The sequence below is a fragment of the Erpetoichthys calabaricus genome, chromosome 8 (genome assembly GCF_900747795.2).
Source record: "Erpetoichthys calabaricus chromosome 8, fErpCal1.3, whole genome shotgun sequence".
Taxonomy (NCBI): Eukaryota; Metazoa; Chordata; class Cladistia; order Polypteriformes; family Polypteridae; genus Erpetoichthys; species Erpetoichthys calabaricus.
Window position 1 is genome coordinate 195002772 of NC_041401.2, and position 16318 is coordinate 195019089.

At 40.6% G+C, this 16318-nt stretch overlaps 1 protein-coding gene across 2 annotated transcripts in view; it reads left to right on the top strand.

Annotated features, from left to right (window-relative positions):
• Positions 1–16318, top strand: part of epb41l5 (erythrocyte membrane protein band 4.1 like 5) — a 126604-nt gene that overhangs the window by 98767 nt on the left and 11519 nt on the right. For both annotated transcript variants that reach the window (XM_028808051.2, XM_051930313.1), the window contains exons 17-22: positions 497–669; positions 3285–3385; positions 8291–8422; positions 11829–11893; positions 13993–14103; positions 15595–15697. In XM_028808051.2, coding sequence (XP_028663884.1) covers positions 497–669; positions 3285–3385; positions 8291–8422; positions 11829–11893; positions 13993–14103; positions 15595–15697 — 685 coding nt within the window. The remainder of the gene's footprint in view (positions 1–496; positions 670–3284; positions 3386–8290; positions 8423–11828; positions 11894–13992; positions 14104–15594; positions 15698–16318) is intronic.

Here is a 16318-nt window from a genome sequence, read left to right on the forward strand (position 1 = left end):
TGTTTTCATGCAGTGATCATTATTTTGTGTTTTTGTGCACATTAGCCTGCAGTGTGTTACTGTTAAAAGCATACTTTTATGTAAGTAAAGTCCTGTGCTTTAAAGATTTTTAGTAATTTGTCATCCAGTTTTTCTTTTTATGACAGATTACCGTCAGTGTTTTATGTCAGATGTTGTAAAACTTCAAAGAAGATTACCCCTGCGGTGTCGCCTTTCTGTGCTTCGAGTTTAACGTTTTTTTCTTTGAATTGAATGTGGTCCAGTAAAACCTTCAAAACATTCAACTACTTGTAAAGATGTAATCGAGTTTAACTGTGTGAGGGCATCAGTCTGTGCATTTATTAAAGTTTCTTTGTGCTGGCACCATTTTTGTTCTGATTGTTTGAGAAGTCGACATATCATCAGCCAGAACTTCCTTAGAGTCAAAATGTAGTGCTGTGACGGCGCTCCTCTTGTCAGCAGTGCATTTGCCATTCATTCCCTCTTCACTTTGCAGCGTCTCCCTGGCTGCTGATTTACAAGGCAGCAAAGAAGAGCTTGGCACTTGCATTGACGAGGTCATCAGGGCGCCTGCTGCCATAGCAACTGCTGGCATGGCTGAAGAAACGGGCCCCAGTGTGGCTTCTGTTGGATCCAATGAAACTGTAGGAGAAGGCATTACAGCATGTGGTAAGAATGGACTTGCTTTTCTGATTCAAGCAAGTTGAACTTGTAGTGAATATTGTAGTCAATATTTAGTAATATGAAAACGTGTGGCTTTCCACAGAAGTCAAAATATTCCCCCTCTGGTGTTGGCATTCATTACTTAGTTAACAGTCTTGCTTTTTTACAATATTGGGTGTTTGGAAGTTGAAGTCGGGAGCCGTCCTCTAACAGGTGCCTAGTCTTTTGCAGTTTGCAGGACATACCCGTAAACATAAAAGGCCAGCTACAGTTCAGAACACTGAAAGGAGCCCATGGGTGGGCAGCCCTCATGCATGTGTGATTTCAGCCCAGAGCAACCTGTGAGGGACCAGCATTAGAAGTGATATTATTTTATAGATAATTAAAGTAAATGCGTAATTAAGCAGTGGGTCGACACTGAAGTGCAGACGAGAGTTTATAGTCTGCTTCAAGCAAGATAAGTTGTTTACTTTCAAAGAATGTGTAACTAGTTCATCTTTATGCAATTATTCTCGGAAACTGAAACTTGTAAATTGCATGTATTTTGTCAGCATCCCCAATATGGAGGAATATTTCAGATAGAAATAAATATGCAAATACAGTAAACATATTGTGAAGTGTGACAATAGCAACATGACACGTTAGCGTAAGTAATGAATTGTGTCGTACAAAAGATGATTCGTGACAAAACAAAATACAATCCAACATGCTAACAACATTGCAGTTCAATGCATATGCATGCATTGTATTTAAATTTGTCATGGCCTTATTGTGCCATAATTTACAACATATCAACCAAATGATTGATTTGCTTTTCACTATTACACAATTTTTGTATTAATCTGCAGTGCAAAAGCGTCTTGCATTTCAATTCATGTCCATAGATCACGTGTCATAACTAAAAGTGAAGCTGACGTACTGCATTTCATTTAGCAGCTACCTTGAGTGTATTGCATTTTGATTCACAACCATGAGATATTTGTGCCAAAACTGAATGTAATCGGCGTCTAAAGGTGAAGCATCGAGGGGATGTCAACAGGTGAGGTAAGAGGCGATCCACTCCTAAACATTTGTGTTCTGTTCGCCAGCACAAATTTCATCAATGTGGAGTAAGTAACTGAAACAGTGAGAAGTTTGCTCTAATGTTAGTTTTTCTGCATGATGTGTTATGGTTGCCAATCTTCTGGTAGTCCTGACTGATGCATCCCGTCTGCTGGTGTTTACAAACCATATTTAGGCGAATATTGGTGTACAGACGTCATGGCTGATGATCTAAATAATCATATATTTGCAGCTATTTGGGACATTAGCTCCTCAGTACGGTAGTAGTCGGAAATTCTTCTATTAAACAGGCCCTTTCCAGCAACCAGTCAGAACAGAAGAGCATGAAATTGTCACATACAGTACATGACCAGCTTCCTCCTGTTCAATGACACGAGAGACCCTTCTGCCTTATCAACTCGCCATTTGCCATCTTTAGGACTCAGTCAAAACAGCCTCATGGCCTCATACCCCAACTGTTAATGCTGATTAGTCATTTGATTACATTCACTTTTGACATAATCAGTGCATGGTCTTTAATCAAAACTCTTAGCATCCACTATGTGAAATCCAGCACATTGGCAAATTAAAAAGCAATTAACAAATTTAAAAGACATACGCTTTTGCATTGCATTTTAAACTGGCACATATATTGTGTGCCATAGTGAAAAGCAATCGATCAATTGGTTGATATATTTTTAATTATGAAGCTATGCCAAAATGAAATGTATCACATGAATAGAGACTGCATTTAATTTTGGCACAAATAATCTTTCATTGTCATGAAATAAGATTTTTGTTGCTTATAGCTTTGTGTTCCTTATCATTTCTTCTTTTCTTTCAGTGACACTGTGCACAACATGAAATATACCTTGAAATAGAAAAACTTATCTTCACCTGTCAAAGATGAGAAGGTGAACTCTAGTGAGTCTTGTTTTTTGACTGGTGATCATGCAGAGAGTGGATATAAGTTTTCAGCTTTCAAGTGCCATCTTTACAGACCCCTGAGAGGGTGACAAGTTGAGAGTTACTTGAAATAAAGTAGCTGATCCATGCAGGAATTCTGGGCATCTTTTATTTATTTATTTTTTTCTTGCACTTGTGTCTATTATGAATGTGCGCAGTCACAACTTTGAATATGCACATGAGTCATAGGGTTTCCAAGTTAGTCAAACTGCCAGCGTCCACCAGTCAAAAAAACAGGACTCTCTAGAGCTTATCCTCGAGTTTTAACAGGTAAATGTCAATTTTCATCTCAAGCGTGGCTCATGTTGTTTGTCGTGCTATTGAGATAAATAAATGGAGAAGTAATTAAATGCTTGATAAAATAAGCAACAAAGAGATTTTGTGATAATGTGTTACTGTTTGTTTAATGTCACATTTCACTATGCATTTATTGACTATTTTTATTCCTTTATACCCCAAAAGTCTAGTAAAACTAAGTTAAGGGTACTATATGTTCAGAAGTACTGTAGTGTTCATTGAGGACTCGTTGACTCTTTGTGTATCTACTGTTTTTTTGGCTTTGGTTTTTGTGGTCACAGTAAAACTGCTCAATGTGTCAACTTTGTATTACTCAGTTTATGAAGAAGCAGCCGCAAAAATGAAGCAACTAGAAATTGAAAGCCTGTCGATTCCATCTCCTCCGAGAGCAAACATCAACTTAAATATGAACAATCAGGTGAGTTACTGTATGGCTGACGGTCACTTTATTATTACAGTAAGAGCTGTGTGATGCCCACACTCTCTAAGGCTGGTACTGATAACATGGCACTTGTAAAATAAGTGTAAGTAGTTTATTACTTCACTTTATTAATTAGTGAAGTCACTTTTTAATTTATTTAGAGTAATTTAATTAATTGTAGAATAAATATATATCTGTGAGCTGGTATATGTTTGACTTCATTTTGGAGTTTTGTTTTAATTCTGCCAGTTTTATTTAAAGCATATACCAGACTATGATTGCGCAGTGCGACGGATGTCATGTCTCTGGGTTGTGAGTACAAGTGGCTAAACTGACTAAGGAAGTCTGTGATGGGGACTTGTCTAGTAGCCCGTTGCTTTATGGAATATCCATCCATCCATTATCCAACCTGCTATATCGTAACTACAGGGTCATGGGGGTCTGCTGGAGCCAATCCCAGCCAACACAGGGCACAAGGCAGGAAACAAACCCCAGGCAGGGCACCAGCCCACCACAGGCTTTATAGAATATTTGGCTTATAATTACTTCTTCAAAAAATCATGTATGGCTTCTGATTCAAATATTTTGGGAAATGTGGTGTTCCTTCTCCAATTTCTCTGGGGTAAAGCATCCTTTTTTTTTTTTTTTTTTTTTTTTTTTATCCCCCATTGACAGTGCACTGAATAAAAAGCTCTTGAATAAATCCCTTTAAACTGGAGGCAGAATGTTGCCTTCATAGGATTAGGATCCCTACAGCATCTGCTCTGTAATAAATCCTGGGGTGAAAGGAGGCAACCACATGACGTGATGAAATGTGTTTTGCACTGTGACTGTCATTGAAAGGACAAGTAGCTGTGTGTGTGTGTGTGAGAGAGAGAGAGAGAAAAAACCACACAGAACAGTGCAGGGTTTTCATGCATGTGACGTGTTTTATTGCACTTCATTCTTTGCACTTTTGTTTTTGTGAGAGGGAAGCGAACACTTGATTCAATGCAGATTGATATTCCTAATTCTTTACTGACCATTTGTGTCTGCATCTTGTAGAAGCTTACAAGGTTAGCTCACTTTTAAACATTCTTGGCCGTCTGCTCAGAGATTCCTTGATGGCTGGTCATGGAGGAGTTTAAGGAGATTATGTGCTGTAGACTATGGGTCAGTCCATCCTTACTAGAGCAAGAGAAGCAATGCATTATACTTCTCACTTTAGCAGAAGCACTTTACCTTTTAGTCCCTAAATGAATATGATCTCAGTCCATAGTTCCTTACATTAAGAGAGTTGTAGTTTATGCTTTTTTCGTCTTTTGTGGAAGCTAAACAAGTCTACATTAGATAGATAGATAGATAGATACTTCATTAATCCCAAGGGGAAATTCACATACTCCAGCAGCAGCATACTGATAAAAAACAATAAAGAGTGATGAAAATGCAGGTATAACAGACAATAACTTTGTATAATGTTAACGTTTTTCACATTAAGAGCATAAATAAAATATGTAGGGCAGTGTTCTCCTAGACTAGACTGGAGTTTCATTGCGTGGTGCTGCTTCACTTCAGTTTCTTTACTGATGGCCATTAAAACTGTAACCAAGGCAGACATGAGAGATCACAGCAATTATTTGCATATTACGAGGTCAATCCCAAAAGTAAGGTCTCCAAAGCGGTGGGGACGTAGAGAAACTGTTCGTACGGCTGTTGGCCACACTGTTGTGATTGGTGCTTCCTCCACTTCCAAACAAGCATGTGTGGCTTCACTGGGATGCTCAATCTTGGCTTGGCAGACCTTGAAAATGGAGCTCCCGTTGAACGCTACCATCAAGTGCGAAGTTCGCGCATGAGACCGTCAATTTCCGACGAGACAGTCGCAAAGGTTGAGGAAAACATGCGTAAAGATCGGCGGTTGGAACTTCATCAAACCCACCCACCCTATAGTCCGGACTTGGCACCCAGTGACTACCACCTGTTCCCTAAGTTGAAAGAACATTTATCAGGAAGGCGATTCTGCTCCGACGAAGAGGTGAAAGATGAGGTTCAACGTTTCCTGAAGGACATGACGGTGAGCTGGTATAACATGGGCATTCTAAAACTACCACAGCATCCACAAAAATGCATCGACTGAAATTGCAATTATGTAGAAAAATAAATAAGTCTAACTTTTTTAAAATGATGTAAACATTATAGAAAATAAACGGTTGTTTGTATTTCTAAAAAAATAGGAGACCTTACTTTTGGGATTGCCCTCGTATTTATGATAAATGGTGTGCATGCCTAGATGTACAGCTCAGTCACACATGGGGAATGCACAATAATCGGTATTTGGTGCCTGCACCACAGGTGGAAATAACTGCTTGTACATCACCTATTACAGATCTGAGGCGATGTTGGATGTGTGTTAATAAAATGGTTTGCCATGCAGCCTCTCTACATGCACCAAGTTCATGTTTGATAAATGCCTGTGGTCTTTGGCATGCCAGTTGTCATCTAACCATGTCCTAGACACACTCAGTTGGGGACAAATCTGGTGAACGTGTGGACCAGGGATGAAGTGTCGCATGCTCATCGTCCAGGAACTATAGGACATTTCATGCTACATGTGGTCGAGAATTGTTCTGTTGGAATATGGCATCCGGGAACTTCTGCAGACAGTGTACCACTTAAGTCTTCCAACATCTTTGAGATGTAACACTGGCTGCTCAAGGTACTGGCAATGCATATTAGCCTGGAATGAGAATAATAATAATAATACATTTTATTTATTTAGCGCCTTTCCCATGCTCAAGGCACTTACAGAATATAAGAACGAACGGCAGGGTATACAGTAATCCCTCGCTACTTCGCGGTTCACTTTTCGCGGATTCACGACTTCGCGGATTTTATATGTAAGCATATCTAAATATATAACGTGGGTTTCTGTGGACAATTAGTCTGTTTACTTCTGATAGTTGCTTCCTCAGTTGGTTTGCCCAGTTGATTTCATACAAGAGATGCTATTGGCGGATGGCTGAGAAGCTACCCAATCAGAGCACGCAGTTAAGTTCCTGTGTGCTGCTGATTGGCTCAGCGACGCAGTGCTGCATTAACCAGGAAGTCTCATCTCACTCATTCAGCATTAACGTGCTCTTGCTACTGCATTCAGGGGATCATCACCTTCATCGTCACCATTTTTACTGCGCAGCATATTCATCACGTCATATATAGCTTCGTGTACTTCGCTATACAGTAAGTGTAAACTTATCTACCGATTTCATATTGCTTAGCAGTTGTCCCTGTTATTAATAGAGTAAAGGGTGGGTTGTAAACAATACAGGGAGCGTTTAAAAACGTCCAAATTCACGTTAAATAATTAAATAAATATGGTGTCCCTACTTCGTGGAAATTCAGTTATCGCGGTCGGCCTTGGAACCTATCTCCCGCGATAAGTGAGGGATTACTGTATAGCATTGTACAAACCAGATAAATAAATAAAGAAGATTACGAAAGTGAATTCAGAGGGAAAAAAAAACAACATAATTGATGGTCTAGCACACACACACACACACATATACAGGTTACGTGAGCATCTTGACAGGGAAGTAAACTGAGAGAAGGGTAATAAAGTCAAGTAGAGCTAAAAGCCTTCCTGAACAGATGAGTTTTGAGTTGTTTTGGAATGGAACCCAATGGCACACCATACCAGTTGGGGCTGGGCTCATATGGCACTTCCAATTGCATGCCTCCAGGAGCCTTGCAGTGCGATGCCCTCCATGCATGGGGTTGTCCGTCATAGTCCAGAAAATTACATTGGAACAGTGCGATGCCAGTCTTCCTGTAATTGGTGGCATTCTTGGCACCCTTTTTAGATGCCTATGGTTGAGGGTCAGGAGTATCCAAAGCAATAAGAGGCAAGCAAATAGACCCCTGTGCTGCAAACAGCATCTTAACAGTTGATGTGTGACCGACCCCAACTGTTGAGCTCAGATGTGTGATGTGGCTGTTCAGTTCATCACTGCCATGTGCACAAGCCATCTGTCCTGCCATTAATTTGTGACACCCCCTCACCTTTTCCACTCACTGTTTTAATACTCTTGTCAAAATGTTTTGCATTCTATCCAACACAAGCACTGATGTCCTGGAAGGATAATCTGCCTTCCCATGATTCTTGCTCACTCAAAGTCCAAGAGATGGACGTATGGATGTCATCCTCTTCGTGGGGGTATATTAGGTCCATAAGATTGCACTAATGGCCTGCAATCATTCAGTGATATTTTCTTAGTAGGTGCCTTTTATACCCACCCTTGGAAAATCGCACACATCATTTACCACATGTGCTGCCCTTGTAATCATTTTCACATTCTACCGTGATATTTCCATGTAATATGATATGTTTAACTTAGTGTTGCAACTTTAATGGCCAGCAGCATCCACTGACTGTTCACCGGCTGTTGTCATTCAGTCTTGTTGAAACCTGTCTCTGTTTTAAATTGTTGTTGAGGAATTAGCATTGGTTTTTAAGAAAAAAATAATTCAAGTGTGCTAAACCATTTGGATATGTCAACACCTAATGAGCGGCTCCTTCATGGTCAGTGTCTTCTCTACTGTGTGGGCTTTAGTGATCTGTAATCTGCACACGATCACATGGGCCTTATCAATTAAATATATAGATTATTGCCCCAGCCCTTTATATTTGTTTCGAGTTTGAAATGAATGCAGTTCAGGAGATGCATGTTTGTTCACTTATCTTTATTATATGGTGCAGAGTGCTGCTGTTTTATGAGCAATTCATTATAATGTGCATTGCAGGTGGTCCATTGACTGTAAAATGATTCTGGTATTTAATTGGATAAGAAGTGGAATTGTTATTGGTTATATATTTCACTACCATAGCTGTTGTTCATTTTTGCCATTGAACACTTCCCGCTCATTCAGGAAGAAGTGGTCAAGCTGACCGAAAAGTCCCTCAGCAGTGTGACCAGTAGTCCCATGACTGTGACTGCATCCCGGGTTCCTGAGGATTTGAAAAGCAATATTCTGAAAGCGCAGGTCGAGGCAGCCTTAAAGGTAGGGGGCCATGGTGACCGCATCAGAGCTAATTATTCACTGTAATGTTTAATGTTGCATTAGTTTAAACATTTTTAAATGGAACTTGTTCTGTTCTGATTTGTGTTACGTGTGTAAAGCTAAACAAATGCCTGAACACCCAAGAACCATTTGATTGTTAAAGATTTTAATCCTCTGTTTCAGAAAAGAAATTAGCATGGAGTTCAGAGAACAATAAAATTACACTACACTATATACAGTAGACAAAAGTATTGGGGCGCCTGACCATTACACCAATAGGGATTTTAATGGCATTGCATTCAAATCCATAGCCTTTAATATGGAGTTGGTCCCCATTTGCAGCTACAGGGTGAGGCAGAAAGGATGGACGATTTTTTTTTTTTTTTTTTCACAAAATCACAAAATTGTTAATTTTTTCTTACAAATAAATTTATTGAAAGATTTGAGTTCATATTGAAGTAGCATTTGACAAAATCAAGTGTGGAAAACAACATCTCCCATGTGGTGTCCGTTATCAATGATGCATTTCTAAAGGCGTTCATGGAGTTGGCCTCCACTCTTTTCAACATCGCTCTGTTGATTTGGGCGACTTCCACACGAATGGCTTCCTTCAGTTCCTCCAATGTATGGGGCGTATGCTCGTGTACATGTGCCTTGAGGTGACCCCACAAGAAATAATCGCACATGGATAAGTCAGGGGACCGAGGAGGCCAATGAATATCACCAAACCTGGACATGAGGTGACCAGGGAAGAGAGGGCGAATAACATCCATTGATGCTCTAACTGTGTGGGCTGTCGCCCCATCCTGTTGAAACCACACACGCCGGATGGGAATACGTTTTAGTCGTAATTCAGGTAAAAAGTTGTTTATCATCTCGATATAGCGCTCTGAACGATTACTGAGGCCAAGTTCAGAACAATGCTTCTGAGCAGATTGACTTGGACTGCGCAGCAGGGCTAGTCATACGCTTTCCACATTTTCAGAGGTACGTGACGTTCGTGTAGCCACCGGCGGTCTTTTGTTCATTAGTGTACCTCTTGTACGAAGTGCTTTAACCCAACGTAGGATAGTGTTACAAGCGGGAACAGCTTTATTTCTGTGGATGTTGAAATGGCAACGAAACTCGCGCTGAACTGTGATAATAGATTGGTGGTTCTTGACAAAATAGTCATACACAAAAACGCGGTGTTCTATCGTCCACGGTTCCATGGCTTCAACTAAAAAGAAAATAAAAAAATGCTAAGACTTCGTGAACCTAACGCCACCTACCGCACATCTGTCACTCCACCTAGTGGTGAGTTCTAGCCATTTCAAAGATGTCCGTCCTTTCTGCCTCACCCTGTATAACAGCTTTCACTCTTATTGGAGGGCTTTCCACAAGAGTTTGGAATGTTTCTGTTGGAATTTGTGCCTATTCATTTAGTAGAGCATTTATGAGGTCAGGCACTGATGTTGGACGAGAAGGCCTGGCTCTCGATCTCAATTCCAGTTCATCCCAAAGGTGCTCGATGGAGTTGAGATCAGGGCTCTGTGTGGGCCAGTCAAGTTCTTCCACACCAGACTCACCCATCCATTCATTATCCAACCCGCTATATCCTAATACAGGGTCACTGGGGTCTGCTGGAGCCAATCCCAGCCAACACAGGGTGCAAGGCGGGAACAAATACCGGGCAGGGCGCCAGCCCACCGCAGGACACAACACCCACACAGCAAGCACACACTAGGGAAAATTAAGGATCGCCAATGCACCAAACCTGCATGTCTTTGGACTGTGGGAGGAAACCCATGCAGACACGGGGAGAACAAGCAAACTCCTCGCAGGGAGGACCCAGGAAGCAAACCCGGGTCTCCTTACTGTGAGGCAGCAGTGCTGCTGTGCCACCCTCCAACTCATCCAACCATGTCTTTATGATGGACCTTGCTTTGTGCACTGGGGCACACAGTTTCCACAAAGTTGGAAGCCTAGCATTGTCCAAAATGTCTTGCTTTGCTGAAGCATTAAATTTGCCCTTCACTGGGAGTAAGGGGCCGAGCCCAAACCCTGAGAAACAGCCCCATACCATTATCCCTCCTCCTGCAGTCAGGCAGATAACATTCTCCCAGCATCTGCCAAACCCAGATTCGCCCATCTGACAGCCAACCAGAGCAGTGTGATTTGTCACTCCATAAAACACGTTTCCACTGCTCCATCCGACGTGTAGCATTGGACTTGGTGATGTAAGGCTTGCATGCAGCTACTCAGCCATGTAAACCCATTCCATGAAGCTCCCCCTGCACAGTTTTTGTGCTTACATTAATGCCACTGGAAGTTTAGGACTCTTCAGCTATGGAACCAGCAGAGTGTTTGCAACGTTTACACACCATACACCTTAGCAGTTGTTATCCCCACTCTGTGACCTTTATATGGTCTTCCACTTCATAGCGGAGTTTCTGTTGTTCCTAAACTCTTCCACTTTCAGTTGACCATGAAATATCCAGGAGGGATGAAATTTCACGAACAGTCATAGTAAAGGTGGCATCACAGTTGAAGTCACTGAGGTCTACAGAATGACCCATTTTGTTTCACAAATGTTTGTAAATGGAGACTACATGGCTAAATGCTTGCTAGATGCTTGATTTTACACACCTGTGGCAAAGAGTCCGATTGAAACACATAAATTCAGTAATTAAGAGGTGTGTCCCAATACTTTTGTCCATATAGTGTATATCAGATTACCCATTGGAGCATTCTGTGTATGGGACAGTGAGTGTACAGGCCAACAGGTAGAGAGTGATGTTTTCTGGAGTATCCAAACAGTAGATTGGATATGGTGGACACCACAGACTTGCTGTACCAAAAGGCCAGAGCTGTTTTTTGGGGTTTTTTTCCTGCTGAAAGCACTTTGGCTCTTTAATGTATATGTCAAGCTGTTTGGGGATGTCCTACCAGTCCAAGGTGACCAGTACACTGTATGCTGTGGTCTATTGGCAGAGTAAGACCAAATGCCTGAATAAACTGATCAGGAATGCCAGGTGGATTACAGGGATGACTCTGGACTCCCTGGATGCAGTGCTAGAAAGTAGGATGATTGTAAAATTAGAGGCCATTCTAAACAACGCCACCCGTCCTTGCCTTTGGTTGCTGGCTTATTCATTCTGGGGGTGCTAGGAGAAGCTAACTGGGGTCTATAGCCATGTGTAATCCCTTCTCTCATTGTGCCTGCCTTCACTTAAGCCAGTTTACAGTAGATTCATTGGCACTGGGACAAGATTTCAGTACAAGTTGTGGGTCTTGCAATTAGGTAATAATGTTTTATGAATATTTTGCACTCTGTTGTTTGTCCAGTGTTGCTGTGTGAGCATCTGTCTTTATGCATATACGTTCATTTTGTAAAGCTGTTTTTCATTTACTTTAACTCTCTTAGGTATCCAGAGAGGACGTGACCTTTCCAAGTGACAAAAACTGCAACATTCAAGAGGCTGCAACCAGGTATGTTGGAATCTGGGCAAGCAGTGACATGTGGTGAGGTTCGTGGCTGGTGAGGTGCTGACTCCTTCATAGTCAGATTTACAAATATATGAACCCAAAAGAGTAGCTTATTCACTGTTCAACTGGCGGCCAGCATGCACATTGACTACTGGTTATGGGTAAGGTACATATTTGGCTAAGAGAGAACGTTACATTTATAGCAGCGAGAGAGAGCCGAGAGAGTGCATTTGCTCCTCACCCTCCATGTGTTCCAAATTTGCTGTTGCAATTCCACAATTCATACTCATTCAATACAAATGAAAGTATAGAGTGATATACAAAAAAATCAGGTTTCAATTTTCACCTTAATTGAAATATTTAGTTGTTTTTAAAAGCTTTTCATTCTGATGCTTTAATCACTTTTAACACAAACTGTTCAACAAAAGGATAACAAGAAAAACAAAAGAATATTTTATTTAAGGTCAAAATTTTGTTTTAAATATTGGATTGTTTTTTCTTAGTCTGATCCCATTTTTTATAAAACTGAAAACCGTTTATGGTCTTACCATAAGGAAGGAGCTTAGGAATGGAGTGGTGGCTCTGAGGCTAAGGATATGCACTGGCAATCGGAAGGTTGCCGGTTCGAATCCCGTAAATGCCAAAAGGGACTCTGCTCTGTTGGGCCCTTCAGCAAGGCCCTTAACCTGCAATTGCTGAGCGCTTTGAGTAGTGAGAAAAGCGCTATATAAATGTAAAGAATTATTATTATTATTACCTTTAAGTTGTAAATGAAGTCCATGCACCTATCCTTCTCCATAAAAATCCCCATCACTTTCTTCTAAAAGTCGCTCCTTATTTTCCTTTAGTTTTAAAAAAAAAAAAAAAAAAAAAAAAAAATCCTCCAATTTGGCAGTCAGTCGGAACAAAAAATATAAAAGAAAAAAGAAAAAAAAACGGACCGCTGTGGTGCACTTGACTTTCTGATATCATTAATTTATAGAGCGTCTGCGTAGAAGAACAGCAGCAACGAGCACCTGTTGGGCTCACATGCACCCCCTTCAGGGCGGCATGAAACTGTCTGCCTCACTCACCTTGTGTCTTTTCACTGCAGTTTTATGTCTGATCAGCAAGACTAAATTTATCACACACATTCATTAAAGATATTAGCCAGACTGTAGAAAGGCAGGGTATATAATAAACGTGTCTACAAACATTAGATTGGCGACGTACAGAGAGACAGCAACAGGCAATGCGTCAATTGCAGGCATCAGCATAGTATGTGAGGAGAGCGCAGTCCAAGGTAAAGTGAGACTTGTCGCTGCCACACCTCCCGTTTCTCTCCTGCATTTGAACAGGAAATGCGCCAATTCTGAGATTTTTGACTATAAAAATGATCAAAATTATTGGAATCATACATAAAATAAATTTATAGCACAGACCAGGGAACAAATTTATTTTATGTTACCCTTATTAGTTTATTAGTTTACTTAATTACTTTTGAGGCTTCTCATCAGTCCCACAAACCTCCAGTTTTCAAAGTCAACAGCAACCAAAAATAAAAGTCCTGTCTTCTCAGATCTTCAGAAAACTTTTATCTCATGTCCAAGAATAAGTGAATATATAAATTTTTACAATATGTAAATAGATTTTTTTCAAAAGCTGTTAATTTGAACACATGTTCGAATAGGGATAGAACTAAATTATAGCTGCAGCAGTTGCAAAGCAGGCCCAACTCGAGTTCAAACAGCATGATCGGATGTGTTCATGTACTGTACAAGCAATGGTACTTGAGTGAGTAAAGCACACAATCCATCAGAACAGACCTACAATGGATCCAGGTCACCGTGCATTCAGAAAGTATTCAGACCCCTTCACTTTTCCGTTTTTTATTGCAGACATATGCTCAAAATCATTAAAAAAAAAAAATTCCCCTTATCAAACACTCAATACCCCAGAATGACAAAGCAAAAGCAGGATTTTAATTTTTTTTGCAAATTTGTTAAAAACACAAACTGAAATATCAAATATATACCAAACATTTTTAGATGTTTTGACAGTCTTGAACAGAACAAATATCCATGTTGTTTTATGTGTATGTCACATAATAATTTTCATTACAGGAACATAGCAATTCTTGGAAAGATTGCCATTCCTTCATCTTCACCAACACTAAGCAAGGAAGGCCAAGATGTAAGAGACCTTCAGAATGCTTCAATCGCCAGCGTCCGTAGGTAAATCGTTTGAGATTTTTTCAAATTTAAAATTTGTGATCACCTTTACATTGGCCAGTTGCATCCATTTTAAATGAGTAACATTTTCTTCACTGACATGCCTGCTTTCCACAGCTTGATTTCATTTGTATTGCACTTTATAGGCCATTGTCCAGAAAGCTGATGTTTTGAAGCTGCCTGAACGGCCATAGGGAGGACAGTGGTGGGGAGATTTACAGAAAAATAAATGTCAACTTCTGACCCTCTCCTCTGTTGCACAGTTTCTCAGATGTTAGGGGAATCTATATGCAAGCAGAAGGATATGCCAACCCAAAAGACATTACATTCTAGGCACACAGGATGACGTAAACCACCCGCTGACTAGAGATGACTGACTGCTGACTGAAATCTGTACAGATGTTTTTGTTTCAAGACCTTTGACGGAGAAACCTGCAGAGAGAAAATCTTGACGTGCACCAGAGCACACCTTTGTGATTGCACAGTAGACTTGCTGCTGAAAAACAAACTCTACACCTTAGGGAAGGATGTCTTGGACAGAGACAGTATGGCATTTGGCATCACAGGAGTATCTCCTTCAACAGATGATTGTCTATTATGGGCACAGAATTGCACAAATGTCATAGTTCATGACTCTTTGAGAACTCAGCTGGTATATCCTCTGCAGTAGTTTATATTTATAAATAAGAAACGCCTGAAAAGGAGTGCCATGTTGACATTACAGAGTGAGGAGAGGGCAGTGGGCATTTTCAGTGTTGGTTGTTATTGTACATTACCAGTGTAGTGCCCCAATCTGGGACACTCAGAATTAAAATAAATAAATAATTAAAAAAGACCACCTGTTTCTCTACTAACCTCCCAAAATCTTGCAGTAGTGATAGGACAGCAAATAAAGAAATCAATATCCATTTAAATCTGTTAAATATTCAGGAAAGATAAAGATTAGATTTTTGTTCTGTCTACTGCCTAGTAGGACACCAGTAGCACACACTGTCCCTGTATCCCCAGATTTGGAGGTGTTAACCAGTAATAACGACCCCAAGTTCCTTTCTTGCCATTATTTTGAGTGCCATTATTGTGTTGTATAGAGCAGTACTTGTTTTGCTGGTTTGGACCATAATTGTGAAAAGGATGTTGGGCGAGTCCAGTTCTGTCCTCCTTCAATATTTCACACTCCGGGCTTAGTGCTGCTGAAAAGCAAACCTCTGTGGCCGGCCGACTGCTACTAAAGGCTTATCAGGGAAATCCTGTGTATGGTAAGAGTGTGTATATATGCACAACTGTTTTGTTTGAACTCACTTAGGAGTCAAAAACCATTAGACTATCACATTACTGCTTTGGTGGAGTGATCTGGGACTTTTCAAATTTCCACAACCTTTGACCTTAAGGAGAAACAGAAGCAGATCATAGCACATCTCCACTAAGTACAGAATTCAAAGCGGTTTTCAAAGTCTAACTGGCATGTTATTTCTGTTGGTTTGGTTTCTTCTGCAGCAGCAGCAGTGATCTGTCATCAGGTACAAGTCATGAACTGGCAGAGTCGTCTCTGGTGTCAACATTTTCTGTAGAACCTGTAAAAGAGTCGTCCACATTAAAGGTATTGTTTACTTGAGCCATAGGAATGCAAGTCCTTTTGTATACTTCTTTTAAAAGGCATTAATAGAGCTCTCTGTTTATTCTGGTGCCGTATATCTGCATGGTATATAGTTCATTATTTGACTTTATTGAGGGTATTGTGTCAAGTATGAGGATGTGTGTAAGTGTGCCATGTAAATGACCGGTGCATCCTACCCAATTTTGCTTCCTGCCTGGTACTCACTTAAATGTGTATGTATACGTGCTCACATTTATATATTACTAGCTATGTAAGTCCGTGCTGTAAAAAGTCCGGGCTGCTAGAATCTGCGGATTCTGGCACTTCAATCAATCAATGGCATCGGTTGCGCATTAGCAACTAAGTGAGGTTCTGTTTTCTCTGCGGTTTCATTTTGCCAACGTGCTCACATCCATTGTCTGTCAGCGACTAAGCGAGTTTCTCTCTCCTCTGAGGTTTTGTTTGGCTGATGTGCTTGCCTCACTTGTGTATTAGCAGCTAAGCAATATTCTCTTTTCTTGGCGGTTTCAGTTTGGTGACAGTCGCTTTCTTTGAGCTTCATGTTGTAGCCTCACACTTCCAGGCCAGACAGACAGATCCACACACTTCCACGCATAGATAGAT